Source organism: Vicugna pacos, chromosome 8 (assembly GCF_048564905.1).
Source record: "Vicugna pacos chromosome 8, VicPac4, whole genome shotgun sequence".
Classification (NCBI taxonomy): domain Eukaryota; kingdom Metazoa; phylum Chordata; class Mammalia; order Artiodactyla; family Camelidae; genus Vicugna; species Vicugna pacos.
The window spans coordinates 12,313,074-12,335,732 of NC_132994.1; the positions used below are offsets into that span (position 1 = coordinate 12,313,074).

The following is a 22,659-nucleotide window of genomic DNA, read 5'->3' on the forward strand; positions in this document are numbered from 1 at the left end:
TCATAATTCACAGGAAGAAGCCAAAATGTCAACATTAACAGGAGTTTAGATGAAGTTGATTCCAGACATCATGGATGACTTTGAGAGGTTCAAGACTTCAGTGGAAGAAGTAACTGTAGATGTGGTGGAAATAGTAAGAGAACCAGAACTAGAAGTGGAGCCTGAAGAGGTGGCAGAATTGCTGTAATTTCATGATAAAACTTGAATGGATGTAGACTTGCTTCTTATGGATGAGCAAAGAAAGTGGTTTCTTGAGATGAAATCTACTTCTGGTGAAGATGCTGCGAAGATTGTCAAAATGACAACAGAGTATTTAGTATATTACATAAACGTAGCTAAGAAAGCAGCTGCAGGGCTTGAGTAGGCTGACTTCAATTTTGAAAGAAGTCCTACTATGAGTAAAATGCTATCAAACAGCATTGCATGCAGAGGATGCAGAGAACACAGAAATTGTTCATGAAAGGAAGGGTCAATTGATTTGGCAAACGTCATTGTCTTATTTTAAGAAATTGCCACAGTCATCCCAATCTTCAGCAACCACCACCCTGATCAGTCAGCAGCCACCACCATAGAGGTAAGATCCTCAGCCAGCAAAAAGATTACTATTTGCTGAAGGCTCAGATGATTGTTAGCATTTTTTTAGCAATTAAAGTATTTTTTAATTAAGGGATTTTTTTAAGACATAATGCTATTGCAAACTTAATAGATTATAATATAGTGTAAACATACATTGGTTTTCTGTGCACTGGGAAACCAAAAAAATTACGTGATCCACTTTATCACAATATTTGCTATATTGCAGTGGTCAAACCAAATCTGCAATATTTCTCAGGTATGCTCTTAAAGATACTGCTCCACTGTCTCTGGGCTGACATTGTTTCTGATGAGAAGTCTTCTCTTATCCTTATGATGCTTCCTGTATGTAATTGTGTTTTTCTCTGGTTGCTTTTTAAGACTTTATCACTAATTTTGATTAATTTAATTGTGGGCCTACATGTAATTTTTGTAAAGTTTCTTGTACTTGAGATTTGTTGAGCTTCTTCAGTCTGTTGGTTTATAGTTTTTACCATATTTGGACAATTTGGGCCCATATTTCCTTCAAATGTATATTTTCAGTTTGCCCTCCTTTTCTTTGAAAATTCCAAATTTTAAGAAATTTTTTTTTCATTTTGGAGTGCTTTTTGATTACACAACAGTTGCAAAGGTAGTACAGAAAGTTGATATACATGCTTCACTCAAATTTATTATCGATGGAATACTCCTCAGCCATAAAAAAGAATAAAATAATGTCATTTGCAGCAACATAGTTGGACCTAGAGATCGTCATTCTAAGTGAAGTAAGCCAGAAAGAGAAAGAAAAATACCATATGATATCACTCATATGTGGAATCAAAAAAAAATTTCCTATTGTTAAGATCTTATTTACTCTGGTACATTTGTCAAAATTAAGAAACCAATATTGTTACATTATATTAACTAAACCTCAGTTACTTATTATTTGGATTTCATTTGTTTTTCCATTAATGTCCACTTTCTGTTTCAGGATCCAATCCATGATACCACATTGCTTTTAGCTATTATGTGTCTTAGTCCCCTATGGTCTGTGCCTGTGGATACTAATTTTAATAATATATTTTATTTAACCCAGTATGTCAAAATTCATTTCAAACTGTGATCAGTATTTTAAAAATTATCAGTAACACATTCTACATTATCTTTTCATATTAAAATCTTCAAAATCTAGTGTGTATTTATACTCACAGCAGGTATGAAACTCAGATACTTTCACTGTAAGTACTTAATCTACATTTAAATCTCAAAAATTTTATAGTTGAAAAAGTAGATTCACATGTCAGATAGTTCCAAATATACTTAAAAGTCTTCTAATAATTGCACTATTAGTTTTTTATATTTAATTAGGTTAATTAATCAAAAATTCAGTTGCCCTAGCCACATTTCAAGTGCTCAAGTGCTCATCTGTGGCTAATGGCTACCATATTAGACAGTGCAGCACTAGACAATTGTAAGGACTTTTATTCTGAGCTCTGAAGGGTTTTGAGCAAAGGAGTGACTAGGTCTCTTTTAAGATTACTCTACTGTACTGGAGAACAAATTTGAGGTGAAGGCAGATAACCCAGTTGAGTGATAGTGACTGGGACTAGGGCAGTAACAGTGGAGGTGGAGAAAAGTGGTAGGAATTCAGGACCACTTGTAAGACCTGACACAATCTGCTTATGGATTAGATGTGGAGTCAGGAATAACACCAAGGTTTTTGGCTTAAAAATGGAACAATGAATGTCTTTTACAGAGAAGATTTTGTAAGAAGTGGGGGGCGGGGGGGACCAGGGGCTCTTTTGAACATTTTGAGTTTAAAATGCCTATGAGACATTTAAGTGGGTAAGTAGGCAATGGATATATGAATCTGGAGTTCAGGGGAGAGAGTTCTGCTGGAGTTATACATTTGGGAGTTATTAACATATAGATAGTATTTTACAGTGTAAGACTAGAAGAGATCACCAAAGAGTGAGTGTACAGAAAGGCTGAGTGAAACTTATTTGGATAGGTTGATTGAATTTTATCCCTGTTAATATACGGTAAGAAGCACAAAAGTATAGTTTTGTTTTAGTAAACCAAAAAAAAAAAGTTAGGGTGACGTTATTCAGCAGCAGTATTTTCAGGAAAATGCAAGTTTGGAATCAGGCCCTAAAGAGCTCATCAAGAGTTGGTGGAATAGTAAACTCCTTCAACTAAAAGCAGTGTTAGACGCAACGATGCAAAGGTAGTGATCAGCCAACCAGGTATAGCAAATCATTTCGCTCTGCTGAAGCAAAAATATAGATCCAGAAGTTACAGTAAGATGTATTCAGTGAGGAAAGGCTTTCAGGTTGGCCAGGTGGCTAGTCAGAGCTGGGAAGGCGAGGGTTCTAAAGACAGCTTTGGAGTTAACACGTGACAACTACAGTTAGTTTTCTACACCTACACAAAACCAACGATCCTGACCTCCCATTGAGCATATATGCTGGTACAATAGTCACCCCGTCTCTTTCGCAGGTGAAGAGAAAGCTTTGTCTTGGACCACAAAGCCACTTACCAGCGGAGCCCCGCCCTTGCATAGATTACAAGGGAGGTGCGATTTCCCTGAGGGACCGGCTCGGAGGGAGCGGGGCTGATAAGGTGAATTCAGGTGTAGCCATCGTATTGGGCGTTTGGGTTCTGCGCAGAATTCTGACAAAAGGGAAGAGCTCAGCTTGAAGACGACGCATGGTCATTCAAGGATAGTGGAAGGACATAAGTCGAAGATCAAGGACAAAATAGCACTGAGATTCTTGAGCTGGCGGCGGGGCTGAAGGTAGCATTGTGAACGATCCTTCCTCTTTGTGCAGCAATGAAGGACCGAACTCAGCTCGGCCTCAAAGACCGAGGACTGAGGTGGCGCAGGCGGGGAAGGGTCGACTCACAGGATACCTTTTAGGTCGTGATGCTGGGAGCAGCATCCGCGCTCCCAATTTTCCTCTCAGCCCCTATTTATCTCTGCCCGGAAGTGGCTCCTCGCGGGCAAAACTGTGGCCTTGTTAAACCGGAAGGTGCAGGAAAGCCGGCCTACTGGCGTCCCGGGAACACCTGCCAAGGGTCAGCACCCCGGCACCCGGCGCCGCGCGGGTGCAGTCACAGCGGAAGACCCCATCCCGCTGCACTCTCAGGTCTCAGGAGAAGGGGCGGTGCCGACGCGCACGAGCCAATCACGGCGGACGCGTCCACGTGGCTGGCACTGACCAATAGGCGCCCGCGGCGGTAGCGGCGGGGAAATTCAAACGTGTTTGCGGACGGGGACGTGGATTCCATCTTTTCTTCTTAACTCCGCTTTCCGGCGGAGAGTCCAGTCTCGCCGGACCACGGAGGGACGGCGCGGCAAGTGTGTGGGCTGTTTAGCGGCGCAGCGCGGGTCGGTGAGCCGTGGCGCCGAGGCGGGGAGGGCTCAGAGCCTGGCAGCAGCCGTGGGGTGCGGCTCAACGGGCTGGGAGGGGGGAGGGGCGGGGTCGCTGCCTCCGCCAGTCCTCCGGGGAGGACGGCTGATTTTGTTGAGGTCCCTGGAAGCAAGAGGTACGTGTGGACTCGACTGGAGAGAGGGTCTGGCTGGTCGTCTGGGGAAACTCCCTTTCTTGCCTGGTGTTACAGAACACGGAGAGGAGGTGGTGGCCGTGGTTCCGACAGTTATCTTTCGAACGTGACTGCAAGGGGAGAGATCTAGCTGCCCACTTTATCGGCCCTTGTCATTGTTATGCTCGAGGTCAGGGGCGACACTGATATCAGTGATCCCAGGTTACTAGTTGATGTTTGAGAATCAAAAATGAGATTGACCGGAAGAAAGAACGCGGACAATTTGTTGACCAAATAGCAACACCGTGCAGACCTGCAAATGATCAGGACGCTACGAATACAGTAGATTCTTGGTGTTACTAGGATGATTAAGGCAGTAAATCATGTTTCCTCCAGATGTGCACAAGAACAAGCCTGCTGATAACCCCGTTGATCAATAAAGGGCTGTGATGTATGTATTCTGCTTTGAAAGCAGTTGCAATGTGCATGTTTACTGACCTAAAGCAGATGAATAAAGGAAAGGTCATTCGCATTCCCAAAAGGATTTTTTTATGTCTATATGTCTCTACCAGAATCCAAGCAAGCATTTAACCACGTTTAAAAAAAAAAAAAAAGACTGAATTTGCAGATGGCCCAGAGAAAATAATTATGAAAAAAGTGAAAGGAAATTGTAGAAGAAAAATGGAAAGTTTGAAAGGCGGCAGCAATTTCTGTGTTGTGTGGTGGCTTTATAGAAGTTCTCTTGGAAAGGAAAGATGTGTTTACCTGTTGGAAACCTTGGTGGATAGATCACAAAGATCTATCTTTTTTTGTTTTGGGGCACATAGCTTCACAAATACCTTCTTAATATCTGTGTTTAGATGTGTTTATATAACTAATGCTTTAGTCTTCTGGGTTCTAAAGGCTAGTTGCAACATTTTTTTCTTTACTGCTGGTAAAAATAGAAATTATGAATGATTCAATTTTTTTCTTAGAAATGGAGGCTGAGGATTTAAGTGGCAGAGAATTGACAATTGATTCCATAATGAACAAAGTGAGAGATATTAAAAACAAATTTAAAAATGAAGACCTTACTGATGAGCTAAGCTTGAATAAAGTCTCTGCTGATACTACAGGTGAGTTCCTTTTTTTTTAAGTGCCCTCCGAGGTAAGGGAAGGAAATGTTAACCACTGGGTTCACGTAATGCAGTTTTCTCAGTTATTGATGATTACCAATTACAGTACAAACACTTCATGTTTAATGTGTGGAAATATTCCCACAATTTCCCGTTTTCTTAAAAAAGGAAACTTAATTTATTACAGTGTGCTCAGAGGTAGTTTTCTTAATGCTTCCATTATTGGCAGCTGTTGTTTCTGCTGATCTGCCTGCCATCAATAGGTAAGCCATTTTTTTTCCCGTTCCTTTTTTTGCCGCAAAGTGAGAAAACTTCACCAATCTTAATAAAATGATGCACAGATTTAAAGTCAAACACTCAATTTTTGGTGTGAAGAATCTTCCTGTTACTCCCCTGTTCTTTTTTTTCCTGTCCTCCCTTGCTCGCTGCGTTCCGGCTTCCCGGCTGTGTCTCCTGTGTGTTAGACCACCTTCTATCCCAATGCCTTTGTTCTTGCTCCCTGCCTTGAACACCACTCCCCAGCTCTCTGCCCACTCTTACTTCCTTTGTGTCTTGGTTCAAATGTCATCTCAGTGAGGCCTTCCCTAACCCACCTACTTAAAATAGCAATCTGCCGGGTTGGCTGTGTGTCCCCTTTCTCCCTTCCCTGTATTCTCTCCACAGCACTCACCACCTTGTATCTCATTTCCTCATGTGTTTACTTATTACCTGTCTCCTCTAGAACGTGAGCTCCATGAGGGTATGGTTTTTATCTGGTGTGTTCTATCTGCAGAGCTAAGAATGGTGCCTGACAAGTAGTAGGTACTTAATTATTTACTGAATGATAAAAGAGTGAAAGCACCCAGTTTAATGCCCTAGTTTTATGAAAAGTATTAGCTCAAAAGCCAAATTCTTTTCTGTACTTCAGATTGAGTTTTTTTGAAAAGTGACCTTTGGATAAGTTTGTTATATCCATACTAACCTGTAAATGGATAAGGGATTGAAAACAAATGGAAGAACCTGCAGCTAGTCATAATGGCAGATCATATTCACTTGAGACAACTTAGAAACTGATCATTCTGGTATTAAGCAAATTCTTAATATGGGGATATGCTCTCACCATACTTTATTTTGTGTGTTTAGATAGTGCTAGTAAAGCTTGTACACCAACGTAGATTAGTCCTTATTTAAAATCCTTAGTTCACTCAAAACTGCAAATACTTAACATAAATTGTTAATTGGGATGTAAGACATTATAATACTGAGGAAGATTAAAACTGTGGTTTCTTTTTTTTTCAATCTTTTTGGGAGGATGACTAGGCTTATTTATTTATTCATTCGTTTATTATTATTATTATTTTTTTTTAATGGGAGTACTGGCGATCAAACCCATGACCTTGTGCATGCTAAGTGTACACTCTACCACTGAGCTATATCCTTTTCCCAAAACCATGGTTTCTTGATGAGGATTTATGCATCCACTGTGCTACATTGTAATATGTGTTTGGCATCAGATGAAAACTAACACAATATAGACAGAATGCTTTAAGTTTTGAACACAGGGACAACGGGGCATCAGGAATTCATCTACAAAGACTGTTTTTAGACATCCTGAAAACTAATTTGTTAGGAAAGCGATGAGAGGTAAAACTGGAAAGTGAACTTAAGATCAGATCAGATTAAATTTAAAGACAAAGCAAAGTTACGAATCTGTTATGTTTTAGTAAAAAGCAGAAACAGTAGTTTTTGTTTGTAAAAGGGAATGTTTAGCCCTTGTTGAAGGTAACTGAAACTAACAGAGGAATGATAGCTTCTCTGAGAAATCTGAATTTAACAATATTTAGTCATGACTAAAATATCAGGAACAGAGACTGATGTTAATTCACGTTGTTTTTTATAGAAACTCTTAACACTAAAGAAAGTAAAAAATAAATTACAACATTAAATTTATGGAGAAATGTGGGTAACTTGGAGGGAGAAGAAAATGACCATATCATTTGCTTATCTTTTATAAGCTGGTTTTGTTTGATTGGTTTAAAAGTGAGTTTGAACTATATGGAGATAATGTGGGATGGATAGGTTGTAAAGAAGGATATGTTAGGACGAGGGCAACAAAGTCTATAAATTTTTAATGTATAGATCATTGATGAAGGATTTTCCAAGACAGTTGGTTCTGATGGGGGGTGTGGGCAGGCTGAAGTTTTACTGGATCATTAGGATGCTGAAATAGAATTATGCTGCTACAGCATAAAATTTTCTTTTATTGCATATAGTTTTTTTAGAGTTACTTACAAAAAACATTTATTTCCAATTTTTTTCTTTCCTTCAGAATATATGGTTTTTGGTAGTAAAATATATGCTCATGAAGGATATATATGGAGTAAATAAGTTGCTTACATTTACACAAATTGTTAAAATTTTTAAAAAGTATTTTAAGGAGTTCATGTACGTTCATACTGAGAGTATAAATGATTAACTGTAATTTGAAAGAAAAGTGTAATTTGGCATTTGGTTTATGTCTGTCTTCTGTTGTGGTGTATTTCGTCCCTTACTCAGATAACTCGGGAACTGTTAACCAAATTATGATGATGTCAAACAACCCAGAGGACTGGCTGAATCTGTTGCTCAAACTAGAGAAGAACAGTGCTCCTTTAAATGATGCCCTTTTAAATAAACTGATCGGTCGTTACAATCAAGCAATTGAAGCACTTCCTCCAGATAAATATGGCCAAAATGAGAGTTTTGCTAGAATTCAAGTGAGATTTGCTGAACTAAAAGCGTAAGTATTAGCATTTTAACTGCATTTAGCTAACTACATTACATAACACCTAACGACATCACCAAAGAGTACAATGAAAACCACGTCAGGGTTATCTGTAAGAAATTTAATATTTTTGACCAAATCCTTTTGTTTATAATTAACAAATGAATAATGTAAATCTTTACTGTGTACATATTTCCACGAAAGTTACTCTAGACTACCTAAAAAGATCTTTAAAAGTAACTTAGTGTTTAATTTTACATACAGAAAAAGAGCGATATTCTTTGTCTTTTGGAAAATAGAATGAAGAGTTATCAAACTTAGACAACTGTGTCCCTTTTCTTAAAATTTGACTCTGAAATCTTTATTTCAGTATTCAGGAGCCAGACGATGCACGGGACTACTTTCAGATGGCCAGAGCAAACTGCAAGAAATTTGCTTTTGTTCATGTATCTTTTGCGCAATTTGAACTCTCACAAGGTATTCTGAAAATGTCAAGTCCAAATTTTAAGTACAAGATAATGTCCCACTGTAACTTACATTCAAATATTAAATCGTGTGTATGAAGTAGAAGTATGAGGCAAAAAGCATGAAAGCTGATCAGACGAGAATACAGGGGAAGAATGCTGCGCAAGTAGAAACGTGGAGAATGTTTGCTATGCTAGCTCCCCGCTTGTGAAGAGTAATCCAGGGAAATAAGCGTGAACATCATGTGTGTGCTATTCGTTAGATTCAGGAAACATTAAAGGAAAATGACCCTTTTACTGAGTATTTGTGGGATGAAGGATATAAGATATTTAAACTATTTAAGCTAGAGCTTAAATAATTTTTTCATGTCCTGTGGTGTCATAGCACCAAAATATGCGTCAGAATATAATCGTAACATTAATTGATAGTTCTCTTTTTTAATTATAAAAAAGTAAAGTGCTATGGAAGCTTTTATTTCTTGCTCACTTTGTTCTTCATGATCTGGACTTTTTGGACAGATCTTGGGCAATCTCTTCCTCAGACATGTTTGGCTGGTCTTATGGCCTTTTCTCTCATTCTCTGGGGCCTTCAGATCCATCCTCAGCTGGCCCTCTGGCCCATCATTCCTGTTTTCCCCTTGCCTTGTTTCTGCTCCAGCCCTGGTCCTATTTACATCAGAGATACACACATCATCACCACTTTACTGGCTCAGCCAGATTCCTCATAGTCATGTCCCAGCAGGGCTCACTCCCTGGAGAGTATTCTCCAGGACTGTGTTTGGAGAAGAGCTTTGTACAAACTCAGATAGTGGTTTGAGAATCCTGAACTTCTACTCATTCAGGTGATTTCTGAGTCCTAGTTATCTGAATCATCTTCTCTGATCTATCCTGTTCACTATTAAGTGAATTTAAAAAAAAATCACCCCTTTCCTGCCTAGGAAAATTGACTCCTTGGCTGGTAGAGTAAGTAAGTTTGGCCAGGCCTCTATCTCTCCTTCGTTCTATTTTTTACAGTTTTTGAGGTGTTATGGCCTATCAACAGCAGCTATAAACTCTACCTCTTTAGAACACAAATTTTGAAAATCTCAAATTGTATTATCTTTAAAAAAGAAATAAATTTCATCAATCCCACTGTGATGTAGTAGTAACCTCAAGATCAAAATTGTGACTGTTTTAAACAAAGTTGGTGAAAAGGCTTTCAGGAAATGTGCAGAATTCCTGAAGTCCTCTGTGTTTTTGGTGTGTGTGTATTTTTGTGGGGGTGGAGGACATTCCATAGTTTTTATCAGATCTCAGAGGAGTTTATGGCCCTAGTAAGATCCCTAATTGCTAGTTCCTATCTCAGTCTATTTTTCCTCCTTTGCTATCCTGAAATGCTCAATACATGAAATACCACTACCCTGAATAAATGTAGACTTAACTATTATCAAAGATGTTTCTATTCTTAAAATTTGTAAACTGTCAGGAGCTAGAGGCCATCTCTTCATCATTTTTATACCCCAAATGCATAGCATAGCTCAATGGCTCCCATAAATGCTGGTAACATGTTTCATAACATACATGATGTACATATTTAATATTTATAAACGAAATTCTAGACTAAATGTATTGGGTAAATTTGCAGTTGATAGAAAATTTGTTTGGTAATTTATCTGTAGTCAGGAAGGTGATTTTGGTCACCTAAGTTATTTTGCATTGTGGGGGTGGTGTAGCTAATGCTGGGAACTAAAGATTCATCTTTATTGTTACCTTTTTTTTCACATGAATCTTTTTGATGGGGATTCCCTTTAGCAAAACATGTCAGCCTCATTTAAACGTTATCATGAATGATAATTATGCTGTGTTGTAACAGATTGATGCTCTTGGGGCCATTGCAACATCTCAGACTTAGTTTTCCCTTTACTAAATTCCCTCGAGTTTCTGTTTTAGTTGACCTTTGCTGTCCCCACTTTGTAACTGCTCTGTTAACATTTCTTTTACTTCTGAAAACGGTCAGTGGTGATGAACTAATACATAATTACACTAATTACATATTACACAAGTAAACTGACATGAACTGTTATCAGAAGTCAGATTGCTCATTTGCTTATGAATAAAGTGCATGAGCCTTGAAATAAATATTTTTGCCCAAGACTTTTAAATTTTTTCCTAGGTCTTGATGAATATGTATCTGGGGCGTGAAGGTTGTTGCACTAAAATGACTTTTTTTTTCACTTTGTCAGGTAATTTCAAAAAAAGCAAGCAACTTCTTCAGAAAGCTGTGGAATGTGGAGCAGTACCACTAGAAATGCTGGAAATTGCCATTCGAAATTTAAACCTTCAAAAAAAGCAGCTGCTTTCAGAGGAGGAAAAGAAGAGTTTATCAGGTAAATGTATTAGTATGTGCTAAGGCTTTTCAGTGTTATTTTATTCTGCAAAAAAGCATTCAGAATAATATTTTATAGAAAAATTTATTTAGAATGATTAAAATCTAAAATTAAGCTTTAGATATAAAGGAGATAAGACTTAGAAATAACAGTCTTTACTCCCTTGTTAGAAACTTTTCCCCCTAATCATTCTCTAATTGTTAACACATTAAAATCAATCTAAACGAGAGTGTGACTTTTTGCTTTTATAAATAGAGAGTATGTCTTTACTCTGAGTAAAGTTATGTAATCATGAAACAGTTATGAAGTATAGAGAATTATCTTCATAATATCTCATATCTGCATATCTTATTTGGGGACAAATATTTATTATGAATTGACTTTTTTAATATTCTGATTTATGAGATTACTTTTGTATATGCCTTATATCTTTAAAAATTTAATTACAATTTCAAAATGTTTACAGCATCTACAGTACTAAATGCACAAGAACCATTTCCCAATACACTTGGACATTTACAGAATAGGAACATCAGTTGTGATTCCAGAGGACAGACTACTAAAGCCAGGTTTTTGTATGGGTAAGGAAACTGAGTCCATTTTTTAAATGCTGGTCATACACTTATTTATACAACTGTATACATATGTTCATGTTATAAGATAACCGGGTTTAGCAGTTGATGAAAATGCATGTGTCGATATTGTTCTTTTAAAAATCAGGGGTATTTTCTTTCTGTTTAGAGAGAACATACCCCCTCAAGATGCAGAGATCGGCCATCGAAATCCCTTGAAACAAACAAAACGAGTAAGTTATTTTTAATCTACTTTGATTAAAATGGTATTGGAGAGGTCTCTGTTTATTTCCTAGTTATTTCCTAGTAACTACTTAATCTTTCAAAACATTTTCAGTCATGCCCATTTGGAAGAGTCCCAGTTAACCTTCTAAGTAGCCCGGATTATCATGAGAAGACGGATGGTTCAGTTGTACCAACTTTTACTAAGAGGTATGTTTGAGTTTTAATTTTTTAATTTGTTTTCAGTACTTGAAGATTGATGGCAGAATGATCTTCCAGTCTTTTACTATGTAGTAGTAATTATAATTACATTTTTATTTAGTATTAAAAGTTACCAAGTCTCTAAATGCTATCAGAGGCAGAGGAATGAGAGGGAAATAATGACTATTTTACTTTTTCACCCATTAAAAATATTGCAACTATTATTTAATATGGAATGGAGGAGGCAGTCACCATCTACACATCTCTATCACTTTCGTCATTGCCCAGCACAGAACTCAGTCATATTTGTACCAGAGCCATGTTATTTTTAAAAACATCTCTTCAAGTGATTTTTCCAATTAAAAGATGTATATGTTGTTAAAAGGCCAACTTTAAAATGGAAAAAAAATAATACACTGAAAAGATTGATTTCAAATTAAACATTAAAATTGTTTTGTTTCATGAGTAACAGACAGACCTCTGGATTAGAATGCCGAGATACAATTGTGCCTGGATCTAAATCAAGCGGAAATGATTCCAGTGAATTGAGAAATTTAAAGGTATTTCAATTTTTAAATCTTTATATGGAGCAAGGGGTCCATGGGTCTTTTTCTGGAGGAAGGGTCTGTGGTTTATGTGATATCTCCAGTGGTGTTCCTGAAGACCCTGGAGAATGTAGGGCCACTAATAAAGGAAGTAGCTCAGAGGTCCTAACATTGTCCTATGCTGAGGTGATAGAGCAAGGACCACTGATCTTGGATAACTTTGAAGTAGCAATTATTATGTATGTGTTTAAGCAGGTTAGTTGGCCCGGGATTGAGAATAGCTGGGGGAGCCATGCCCCCCAGCTTTTGTTTCTTGGTGTGTTTAATCATATGACCTGGTGGGGCATCTTAGACAAAAATGAGAGAGTAACTTTGTGATGAGGCAGAGGTGAGGACTTAGATAGTCAATCTGGCAGAGCAACGTTGTGAACTTCAAAGACAGAAAAACAGCTTTAGTCCCTAGTGCACTGATTTTTGGGTGTGTGTGTGCAACTATTTTAATTTTTTTTAATTATTATTATTTTGTTGTTGTTGTCTGGGGGGAGGTAATTAGGTTTACTTATTTACTTTTAGAAGAGGTACCAGGGAATGAACCCCAGACCTTGTATATGCTAAGCATGTTCTCTACCACTTGAGCTGTACCCCCTCCCCACAGTGTACTGATTTTTAAGGTTTATACTATTCCTACTGTACTTGAGTAAAACCCCTGACATCACAGTTTGGGTCTTTTCAATTCTATATTCTTTGTAATTCCTCTCTTTCATGATCTATGCTTTTAAATAATGACTTTAACTAATGTACAGCTATCTTAGAGAACAGTGCATAGTTGTGTCAAAAGTTTACTTTCTGGATTTAGAATAATTACTGTCTTAGACTTACACAAATCTTAATTTTGACCAAAGCTGTTATTTTTGGTGATAAAATACAATCATAGTAAGAAAATAATGAAGCACGTTTTATGTTGGATTCAAACTTTCTAACCTCTCTAAGTGAATATATTTTAGCATTTGATTAATACTTCTTTTGAAACAGATTGGCCAAATACTGTGGTTATGGCCATTCCCATTGTTCTAGTCAATAATTCAAGAAGTTACTCTTTGCTGGGATTTTATGAGTCTATATGTAATTATAGTGGATAATTTTCCTAGCAATCTTTTCACATAAATGAGACTTAGGTATATTGAAAACTAAGACAGGTTAGTACTATTTCTCTTTATGGTGAGACTTTATTTTATTTGATATCTTATTCTTTTTATGTAGTCTCTTCAAAATACTCGTTCCAAGGAAGCTCTGATATCCGATGAGAAGAGTTCTGAACTTATTACAGATTCAGTAACCCTGAAGAATAAAAGTGAATCAAGTCTTCTAACAAAATTAGAACGTAAGAGTGACAAAATACTTTTTTCATTGAAGAGAACCACTTTGTTACTTGCGAAAGCTGACCAGCTACCTAACAATTGCAACTTAAGGCTCTGACTATTTCCCTTTACCTTGTATTTCAGCTAAATTATGTAGAGTGTATGAAAAGTATTAAATTCTGTAGCAAAGGTTTATGTGCATAAAAGGAAGAGTGGAGGGAAAATACAGTGGCATTGAGTTTTTTTTTTTTCAGTTGTGTTGACAGATACTTTCTGGAAAGCAGCCAGAAGCTGTATTTACATGACAATTCTCCTTTTCCTCTTATATCAAACAAACATTTGCTTTTCCACTATATGAATACTATGGTAAATGTTCTAAGAATATGTAAATGAATGAGGCAGGATTCCAAGGAGGTTGCTGTCCAGCATGGGAGATCTACTGATAAATATAATGTGGAATAGAATGTAGAGTCTCATCAGAACCACATCAATTAAATGCTATGAGGACTCAGAGGAAGGAGAAGTCTGAGGAACTAGTTTGGTTTAGGGGAAATAAGGAAATAGTTTGTGGGGGAGAAGACATGTAGAGAACTGTTAGGGTTTAAATAGGAAGAAATAGCAGTGATAGAGTATATCAGATGGAAGGAATAGCATAAGCAAAAAGAATAAAGCATTCTAGGAACAAAAGATGATCTAATTATGCTGAAGACTGTAACACAGGTGGTATGGAAGTGGGAGATAAGACTAGGTAAACGTTGAATGCCAGGCTTACCTTTTTTTTAGATGTTAGAATACCATCAAAGATTTTTGAATAGGATCATTCATGAATTGGATGATTATTGTCCAAACAAAGGTTGCCAGATTGGGTGTAATTTTTTTTTTTAATTGGACTGAGAAGGCACACTGGGACAAAATTAAGCTTGACCCAGACTCGTGGTTTCCCTGGGACTTTCCTGGTTTTAGCCCTGAAAGTCCCATGTTTCAGGAAAGCCCTCAATCCCTGCAGACCGGGATATCATTCTTTTGATGAGGAATATATCCCTCGATATCCACAGGGGATTGTTTCCAGGAGCCTCACACATACCAAATCCTAGGATGCTCACGTCCCTTTTATAAAGTCGTGTAGTATAGTCAGCCCTTTGGAACCTGTGAACTCAGAGGACTAACTATGGACTCCTATTCCTAGTATTTGGGGGAAACTGTTGTATTTTATGTTTTTATAGCATCTATTATAAATTGGTATGATTGAAAAGTCATCTTTATCAAACATGCTTGTTTATAGTAATAGCCTGGCACCTACTTTCATGTCTCTTAAGTGAATGCTTCTTGAGTATCTACAGTGTGTCAAGGATACTTTATTGCACAGTAAAACTTCCAGTCAGAAAACTGCCCAAATCATCATAAGAGTATAGCCGTATAGCCCGATAGCCCAATGGAACATCATCTCTTTCACACTCATTTCTGTCGAGCGTATTCAGAGAGGGGTTGTTGGGTCACAGGATGTGCATACGTTCAGCTTGTCGATAGTGCCAGTTTCCAAAGTGCTGTGTTTGACCAGCAGTTGTTGGTCTTGCTCATAGTCTCCCCAAGAATTTTATTGTTAGTTTCTAATGTTAGACATTCTGATCCTGCTTATTGTGGTTTTAATTTGCATTTCCTTGGTGTCTATTGATATTGCACAGCTTTTTGTGTTTAATGACCCCTTGGGCATCCACTTATGAAGTGCTTGTTGGGTTTTCTGTTTTTTCTCATTGGGTTTTCTTTTGGGTTTTCTTTTCTGTTGGGTTTTCTTTCTTTTTCTCATTGATTTTTAGGTGATATTTATATGGTCTACATACAAATACTTTCTTGACTATATGTGTTACAAGTAACTTCTCCCATTATGTGGTGAAGACTTGATGAAAAGAAATTCTTAATTATCATGCGTTTTAATCTGTCAGTCTTTTCCTCTATGGGGAGTCCAGTCTTTTCCTATCCAAGATCATAAAAATATTCCATATATTTTGGACGACATCATTTTACCTTTCACATTTAGATTTACAATCTACCTGAATTTAATATTTATGTAAATTAAGATCAAGCATCAAGATTCATTTTTTAACCCCATGTCGATATACAGCAACATTTATTGAAAAGACCCTTTTTTCCCTCAGTGAATTGTTGTAAGTTAGATGATCCTATGTGTGATACCTGGTTTTGGATTCTTCTCTTTTGCGTAGTCCTTTGTGTCTTTGTGATAATGCTGTCTTAACTACTGCAGTAAGTCTTCACATCTGCCAGTGTAAATCTTATAACTTCATTCTTTGTCGAGGCTATTTTAGGTATTCTAGGCCTTTTGGATTTCCATGTAATATTAGAATCTGTCAGATTCCTTTTTTTTCTTTTAATGAGATTTTGATTTGAGACCTAGTGGGACAAGTTGATATCCTAACAGATAAATTTTCTAGTCCACTAACCTGGCATATCCCTTCATTCATTTAAGTAGTCCTTGAAACATTATTGAAAAAAGTTGTTTCCTGTGTAGAGATTTTGCTTATCTTTTGTTAGAGATATGCCTAGATACCTGATTTTTTTGATGCTATGATAGTGAATAGGATTTTTTAAAAAAATTTTATCCTCTGCTTTGTTGCTGGTATTATAAAAATACCACTGATTTATAGTTATTGATCGTATTTACAGTGACATTGCTAAAATCACTGAACAATTCTAATATTTTCCATGAATTCTTTCATGTTGTTTGAAAATAATACACCGTTTTTCTCTTTCAATCCTTTTAACTTTCATTTCTTTTCTTTGCTGTAATACACTTACACGTCTAGTATAATAGGAATAGAAGTAATGATAGGTGGCTTTTTTGTTCTTCCTCATTTTAGAGAGACTTTCAATATTTTACCCCGTATGATAACTGCCTTACATTCTTATAGGTGTTCTTTATCAAGTATCAAAACAGAGTGAGTTTTGCTTTGTATCTAGATTAACATTAGTTTTTTTATTACTGGGTATGATTTTTATCAAATGCTTTTTCTGCATTTGTTGAGTTGATCATACGCTTTTCTTCTCTATTATTATGGCAAATTAACTTACAAGTGTTAAGTAAACTTTGCATTTAGAAATAAACACAAGTTAGTGTAACTTACACCTTTTGTATATCAGTTATAAATATTTTGTTCAGAATTTTTGCGTCTATTGTGATAGGAACAGTTCATAAAATAGTAAATATATTGTTGAGGCTTTTATTCAGAGACCCTTAAGAAAGTAAATTAAAGGCTAGTTTAAGGTAAAATTTTTGTTGAAAAACTAGAGGTCTGTCAAAAGTGGTACATTGGCTTCTCTTTATTAGTAAGACTTTATGACATATATGTTTTTTAATTTGTATTTGTTTCTTTGTTTTCTGATAAAGACCAGAGCATTTGAATTCAAAATGGTCTCTGATAATCAGCTCTAGGTAACAATCTAGGAAGGTGGCTGTTGGAGCTTTGTAGAAGTTTCCTGCTGAAAGCTAATTATCAGCAGCTGGCTTAAAATTTTTAGTTTCTCTCTTTATTTTTCACAGTAAAAGGCTAACCTGTTGTATTGGTAGGTTTAATTTTGTTGTTAAATATTCTTTCCTTTTAATGACAACAACAAATACAATTTCAGAAACCAAAGAACATCAAGAACCAAAGGTTCCTGAAAATAACCAGAGACAATGGCAATCTAAGAGAAAGTCAGAATGTGTAAGCCAGAATCCTGCTGCATCTTCAAATCAGTGGCAGATTCCAGAGATGATTCAAAAAGTTGACACAGAGGTAACTTCCTTTTCTTCCTCAAGCGTAACATTGCCATTGTTCATAATGTGAATCGTGTTAAATGTTTCCTCCTTTCATTAAATCTTTATGCACTACACTTAATGGAGTAGTTTACTTAAATGATGCTTGCTCTTTTTTTTTTTTCCTAATTCATAAAATAATGATCAGTCATAGGTTTAGTAAGATTGTATGTCAGGCTAAGTTCCTTTCTATTGTCAATAGTAGTTCTAGATTGCTGGTAGACTGGTAAGGGCGTTAGCAAACAACAGCCTATGAGTCAAATCTAGTTTCCAGCCTGTCCGTAAACAGTGTTTTATTGGAACACAGCCATGCCCATTTATTTACTTACTGTCTATGCCTACTTTTGAACTGTAACAGCAATGCTAAAAAATTGCAACAGAGACCATCTGGCCTATACAGCTAAAAAGTTTGCTATCTTGCCTTTTATAGAAAACCACATGCTGATCCCTGAACCAGTGCAATGCTTTACCAAACATTTGACAATTTCCTATTGTCATCCTCATGGATAAAATAGAGAAATATACAGTAGACAAAGTGAATCATAACAGGCTGAATGATCATTCCCAGTGACTAGGGTCCATTTTCCATTTCAGAGGGAATGATCTGGTAGACTACTGGAGCACCATACCTGTATATAGTCCATGCCTATACTTTCCTCATTCTTACTTTTCAGTTATATTCTCAGTAAAACAAAATACTTATTTTCATAAAAATGTGTCTATATTCATATGCAACAAGTTTATTACAATTTTTTCTTAAATTTTTTTATTGAAGTATAGTTGATATACAATGTTTCAGGTGTATAGCAAAGTGATTCAGTTATACATTTATGTGTTCTTTTTCAGATTCTTTTCCATTATAGGTTATTACAAGATACTGAATATAGTCCCTTGTGCTGTACAGAGGTCCTTGTTGTTTATCCATTTTACGTATAGTAGTGTGTATCTGTTAATCCCAGTTTCCATTATCCCCCACTCCTTTCTGCTTTGGTAACCATAAGTTTCTTTTCTATGTCTGTGAATGCAGTTCTGTTTTGTAAATAAGTTCATTTGTATCATTGTTTTAGATTTTACATATAAATGATATGTAATATTTGTTTTTCTCTATCTGACTTCACTTAATATGATCATCTCTCGGTCCATCTGTATTGTTGCAAATGGCATTATTTCATTCGTTTTTTATGGCTGAGTAACATCCCATTATACATATACACCACATCTCCTTTATCCATTCATCTGTTGATGGACATTTAGATAGCTTCCATGTCTCGGCAACTGTAAATAGTGCTGCAGTGAACATTGGGATGCGTATATCTTTTCAAATTTTTTTGTTTTTCCCGGATACATGCCCAGGAGTGGGGTTGCTGGAGCATATATATGGTAGTTATTTTTAGTTTTTTAGGGAACCTCCATACCATTCTGTATAGTGGCTGCACCAATTTACATTCCCACTAACAGAATAAGATGGTTCCTTTTTCTCCACACCCTCTCCAGCATTTAGTATTTGTAGACTTTTTGATGATGGCCATTCTGAACAATGTAAGGTGATAACTTCATTGTGGTTTTGATTTGATTTTTCTCTAATAGTTAGCAATGTTGAGCATCCTTCCATGTGCCTGCTGGGTATCTGTATGTCTTCTCTGTAGAAATATCTATTTTGATCTTCTGCCCATTTTTTTTATTGGGTTGGGTTTGTTTTTTGATATTAATCTATATGAGCTGTATGTATGTTTTGGAAATTAATCCCTTGTCAGTCACATAGTTTGCAAATATTTTCTCCCATTCCGTATGTTGTCTTTTCATTTGAATTATGGTTTCCTTTAATGTGTAAAATCTTTTAAGTTGAACTAAATCCCCTTTGTTTATTTTTGCATTTCCCTGATTAGTGATGTAGAGGATCTCTTCATATATCTGTTGGCTATTTGCATATCTTCTATGGAAAAATATCTAATCAGGTCCTTTGTCCATTTTTAAATTGGTTGACTTTTAGTTGTATGAGTTCACTGTGTATTTTGTATATTAGCCCCTTATTGGATAGTAGTCTGCAAATATTTTCTCTTATTCCATAGATTGTCTTTTCATTTTGTTGATGGTTTTCTTTGCTGGGCAGAAGCTTTTTAGACTGATGTGGTCCCACTTATTTTTGCTTTTGTTGTCTTTGCTTTTGGTGTCAGATCCAAAAATCATTGCTAAGACCTGTCTTAAGGAACTTACAGCCTATGTTTTCTTCTAGAATTTTTATGTTTTCATGTCTTACATTCAAGTCGTTAATTCATTTTGAGTTAATCTTTGTGTGTGATGTTAGAAAGTAGTCCAGTTTCGTTCTTTTGCATGTGGCTCTCCAGGTTTTTCCCATTGTATATTTTTGACTGTTGTAAATTAATTTACCTTATGTCTTTGAGTTTGTTCCTGGGCTCTTTATTCTGTTCCATTGATCTGTGTGTCTTTTTTTTATGCCAATACCATACTGTCTTGATTACTACAGCTTTATAATATGGTTTGAAATCAGGGAACATGATGTCTTCAGCTTTGTTTTTCTTTCTCAAGATTGCTTTGGCTATTCAGGGTTTTCTGTGGTTCCATATGAATTTTAGGATAGTTCTGTGGAAAATGCCATTGGGATTTTGATAGGGATTGCATTGAATCAGTAGACTGCTTTGTGTAGTGTGAACATTTTAACAATATTCTTCTAATCCATGAGCACAGAATATCTTTCTATTATTTGTGTCCTCAATTTCTGCCATCAGTGTCTTATAGTTTTCTATATACTAGTCTTTTATCTCCTTACTTAAATTTATTCTTAGGTATTTCAGTCTTTTTGATGAGATTGTTTTCTTCATTTCTTTTCCTGATAGTTATTAGTGTATAGAAGTGTAACAGACTTTTGTATGTTGATTTTGTGTCCTGCAACTTTACTGAATTTGCTAATTATTTCTAACAGTTTTTGGTAGAGTTTTTAGAGTTTTCTGTATATAATATCATGTCATCTGCAAATAGTGCAATAGTTTTATTTCCTCCTTTTCAGTTTGGATTTCTTTAATTTTTGCTTCTTGCTTAGTTGCTGTGGCTAGGACTTCAATACTGGGTTGAGTAAAAATAGTGAGAGTGGGCATCCTTGTCTTGTTCACGATCCTATAAGAAAAGCTTTCATCTTTTCACCATTGAGTATGATGCTGTGGGTTTATCATACGTGGCCTTTATTATGTTGAGATATGTTCCCTCTGAAAAATAAACATTTTTCAAAATAAAATAATCATAGTGAAGAGAGTGATACTGTTTTATATTTTTTATAATTTATTTAATGGTTGGCTTAACAGAAGACTGGATTTTTTAATATCTGCTTTTCCATACAATCTATTTCATTATCACATGCTTTATAGCCTTGGGGAAACTCCAGTACATACTCATGAAAGCATGAAAATGAAAAGGGCAAGTAATGTCTTAGTCTGACTATGGAAATAGTTTTAACCTCTCAGACTCCCTGAAAGGATCTTAGGAATCCCCCTCCTTTTGCTATTCCTGGATTACTCTTTGAGAACTATTGATCTAAGCAGTGGAGTAGATAACAAATGTTAGGTGAGATGCATCCTGACAGGTTGAATCATGGACAAAGAGCATCTCTTCTTTTTTTCTTTTTACATCTTGTAAACCAATAGGATGGTAAAGGGACTCAAAACTATTTATTTGCCATTAGGGAGATGCAAATCAAAACCACAATGAGATACCATTTCCCACACACCAAGATGATTGTAATTGAAAATTGACAATAATAAGTGTTTGTGAAGATGTGGACAAACTGGAACCTTCATACACTGTTGGTGAGAATGTAAAATGGTACAATCACTTGGAAAATGGTATGGCAGTTCCTCAAAAGGTTAAACATACAGTTTTCCTGTGTCATCCCACAATTCCACTCCTAGTTATATACTGAAGAAAATTGAAAATATAGATCTACACAAAAACTTGTACATGAATGTTCACAGTAGCATTATTCATAATTGCCAAAATGTAAAAGTAACCCAAATATCTATCAGCTGGTGAGTGAATAAGCAAAATGTGGTTCTCTGATTTTATTACTTCATTTTATTATTCAACAATTAAAAGTAATGAAGTATTGATAGATGTTACAACATGGATGAACCTTGAAAACATGCTAAGTGATATAAGCCTGTCACAAAAGGCCATATATTTTGTGATCCCTTTTATAAGAAATATCCAGAATAGGCAAATCTGCAGAGACCAAAAGTAGATTAGTGGTTGCCAGAACCTGGGTGACTACTAATACAGAGTTTCTTCTTAGGATGATGAAAATGTTCTGTAATTAAATAGGGGTGATGATTGCATACTCTTGTGAATATATTAAAAAACACTGAATGGTACACTTAGGGAAAAAAGAGAAAAACTAGGCAGTTTCCCAAGGTCGCTGCTTTTCCAGCCACTCTCTCAAGTGCAGGCTGTTTTGTCTCACTTCTCACTTACCTGCTGCAAGCTCCCCATAGTTATATCCAGATCATTTCCTCTCTTGCAAAAACCCTGCCCTTTTGAAGCTTCTGCCTTTCGGATATACCATCCTCTTAGCTGCTTGTTGCCATCATCTCTGAACATCCTAGCGACTCCCCATCAGTCTTTGAAAATATCAGGCTCTGGATCACTTCCTTCAACTTCATCCCAACTGAAGGATGGGCTGCCATCCTTTTTTGTTAACTTCTATACCCCTGTGTTATCACTAGTCCTACACCTGACCTCCAAATCCATAACTTCTTCCTCCCTCGTGACCAGTTTCTTAATTTCACCTTAGCTTCCCATTCTTGTATCCTCAATTCTGATCTCCAGAATCTCAAAGGCAAACATCCACTCTGACTACAATCTTTACTTTCCTTGCTTAATAATCTTACTACCGCAGTTTTTCCTGACCACTATTCCAAATATGTATAGGTGAGGAAATCTTAAATGAAATGGACAATTTATCCAGGAAAAGAGATACAGTGGCCATACTAGATATCTTCAAAAACTCAAGGGGCTGAAATGTTCAAAGCAGTGTAGATTTCTCCACTGTGGTTCTCCAGAGCATAACGTGGACCAGTGGGTTGAAAATATAATAAAGAAACTGAATTAATCCAGTATCTGTGAATACTTTCTAATAACTAAAGCTGTCCCCAAATTGAAG

General features: G+C 36.3%; 1 protein-coding gene across 5 annotated transcripts in view; it reads left to right on the forward strand.

The window, feature by feature from the left end:
- Positions 1 to 3,800: 3,800 nt before the first annotated feature.
- TTK (TTK protein kinase) overlaps positions 3,801 to 22,659 on the forward strand; it is a 38,139-nt gene continuing 19,280 nt past the window's right edge. For 2 of the 5 annotated variants that reach the window (XM_072965533.1, XM_072965535.1), the window contains exons 1-11: positions 3,802 to 3,947; positions 5,073 to 5,213; positions 7,749 to 7,971; positions 8,327 to 8,433; positions 10,643 to 10,786; positions 11,253 to 11,367; positions 11,528 to 11,591; positions 11,696 to 11,790; positions 12,254 to 12,341; positions 13,587 to 13,707; positions 17,324 to 17,472. In XM_072965533.1, the coding sequence (XP_072821634.1) occupies positions 5,075 to 5,213; positions 7,749 to 7,971; positions 8,327 to 8,433; positions 10,643 to 10,786; positions 11,253 to 11,367; positions 11,528 to 11,591; positions 11,696 to 11,790; positions 12,254 to 12,341; positions 13,587 to 13,707; positions 17,324 to 17,472 (1,245 nt within the window). In that variant the 5' untranslated portion in view covers positions 3,802 to 3,947; positions 5,073 to 5,074. Of the gene's footprint in view, positions 3,948 to 5,072; positions 5,214 to 7,748; positions 7,972 to 8,326; positions 8,434 to 10,642; positions 10,787 to 11,252; positions 11,368 to 11,527; positions 11,592 to 11,695; positions 11,791 to 12,247; positions 12,342 to 13,586; positions 13,708 to 17,323; positions 17,473 to 22,659 lie in introns of all 5 variants that reach the window. The other 3 variants (XM_072965532.1, XM_072965530.1, XM_072965531.1) reach the window with 3 other exon arrangements.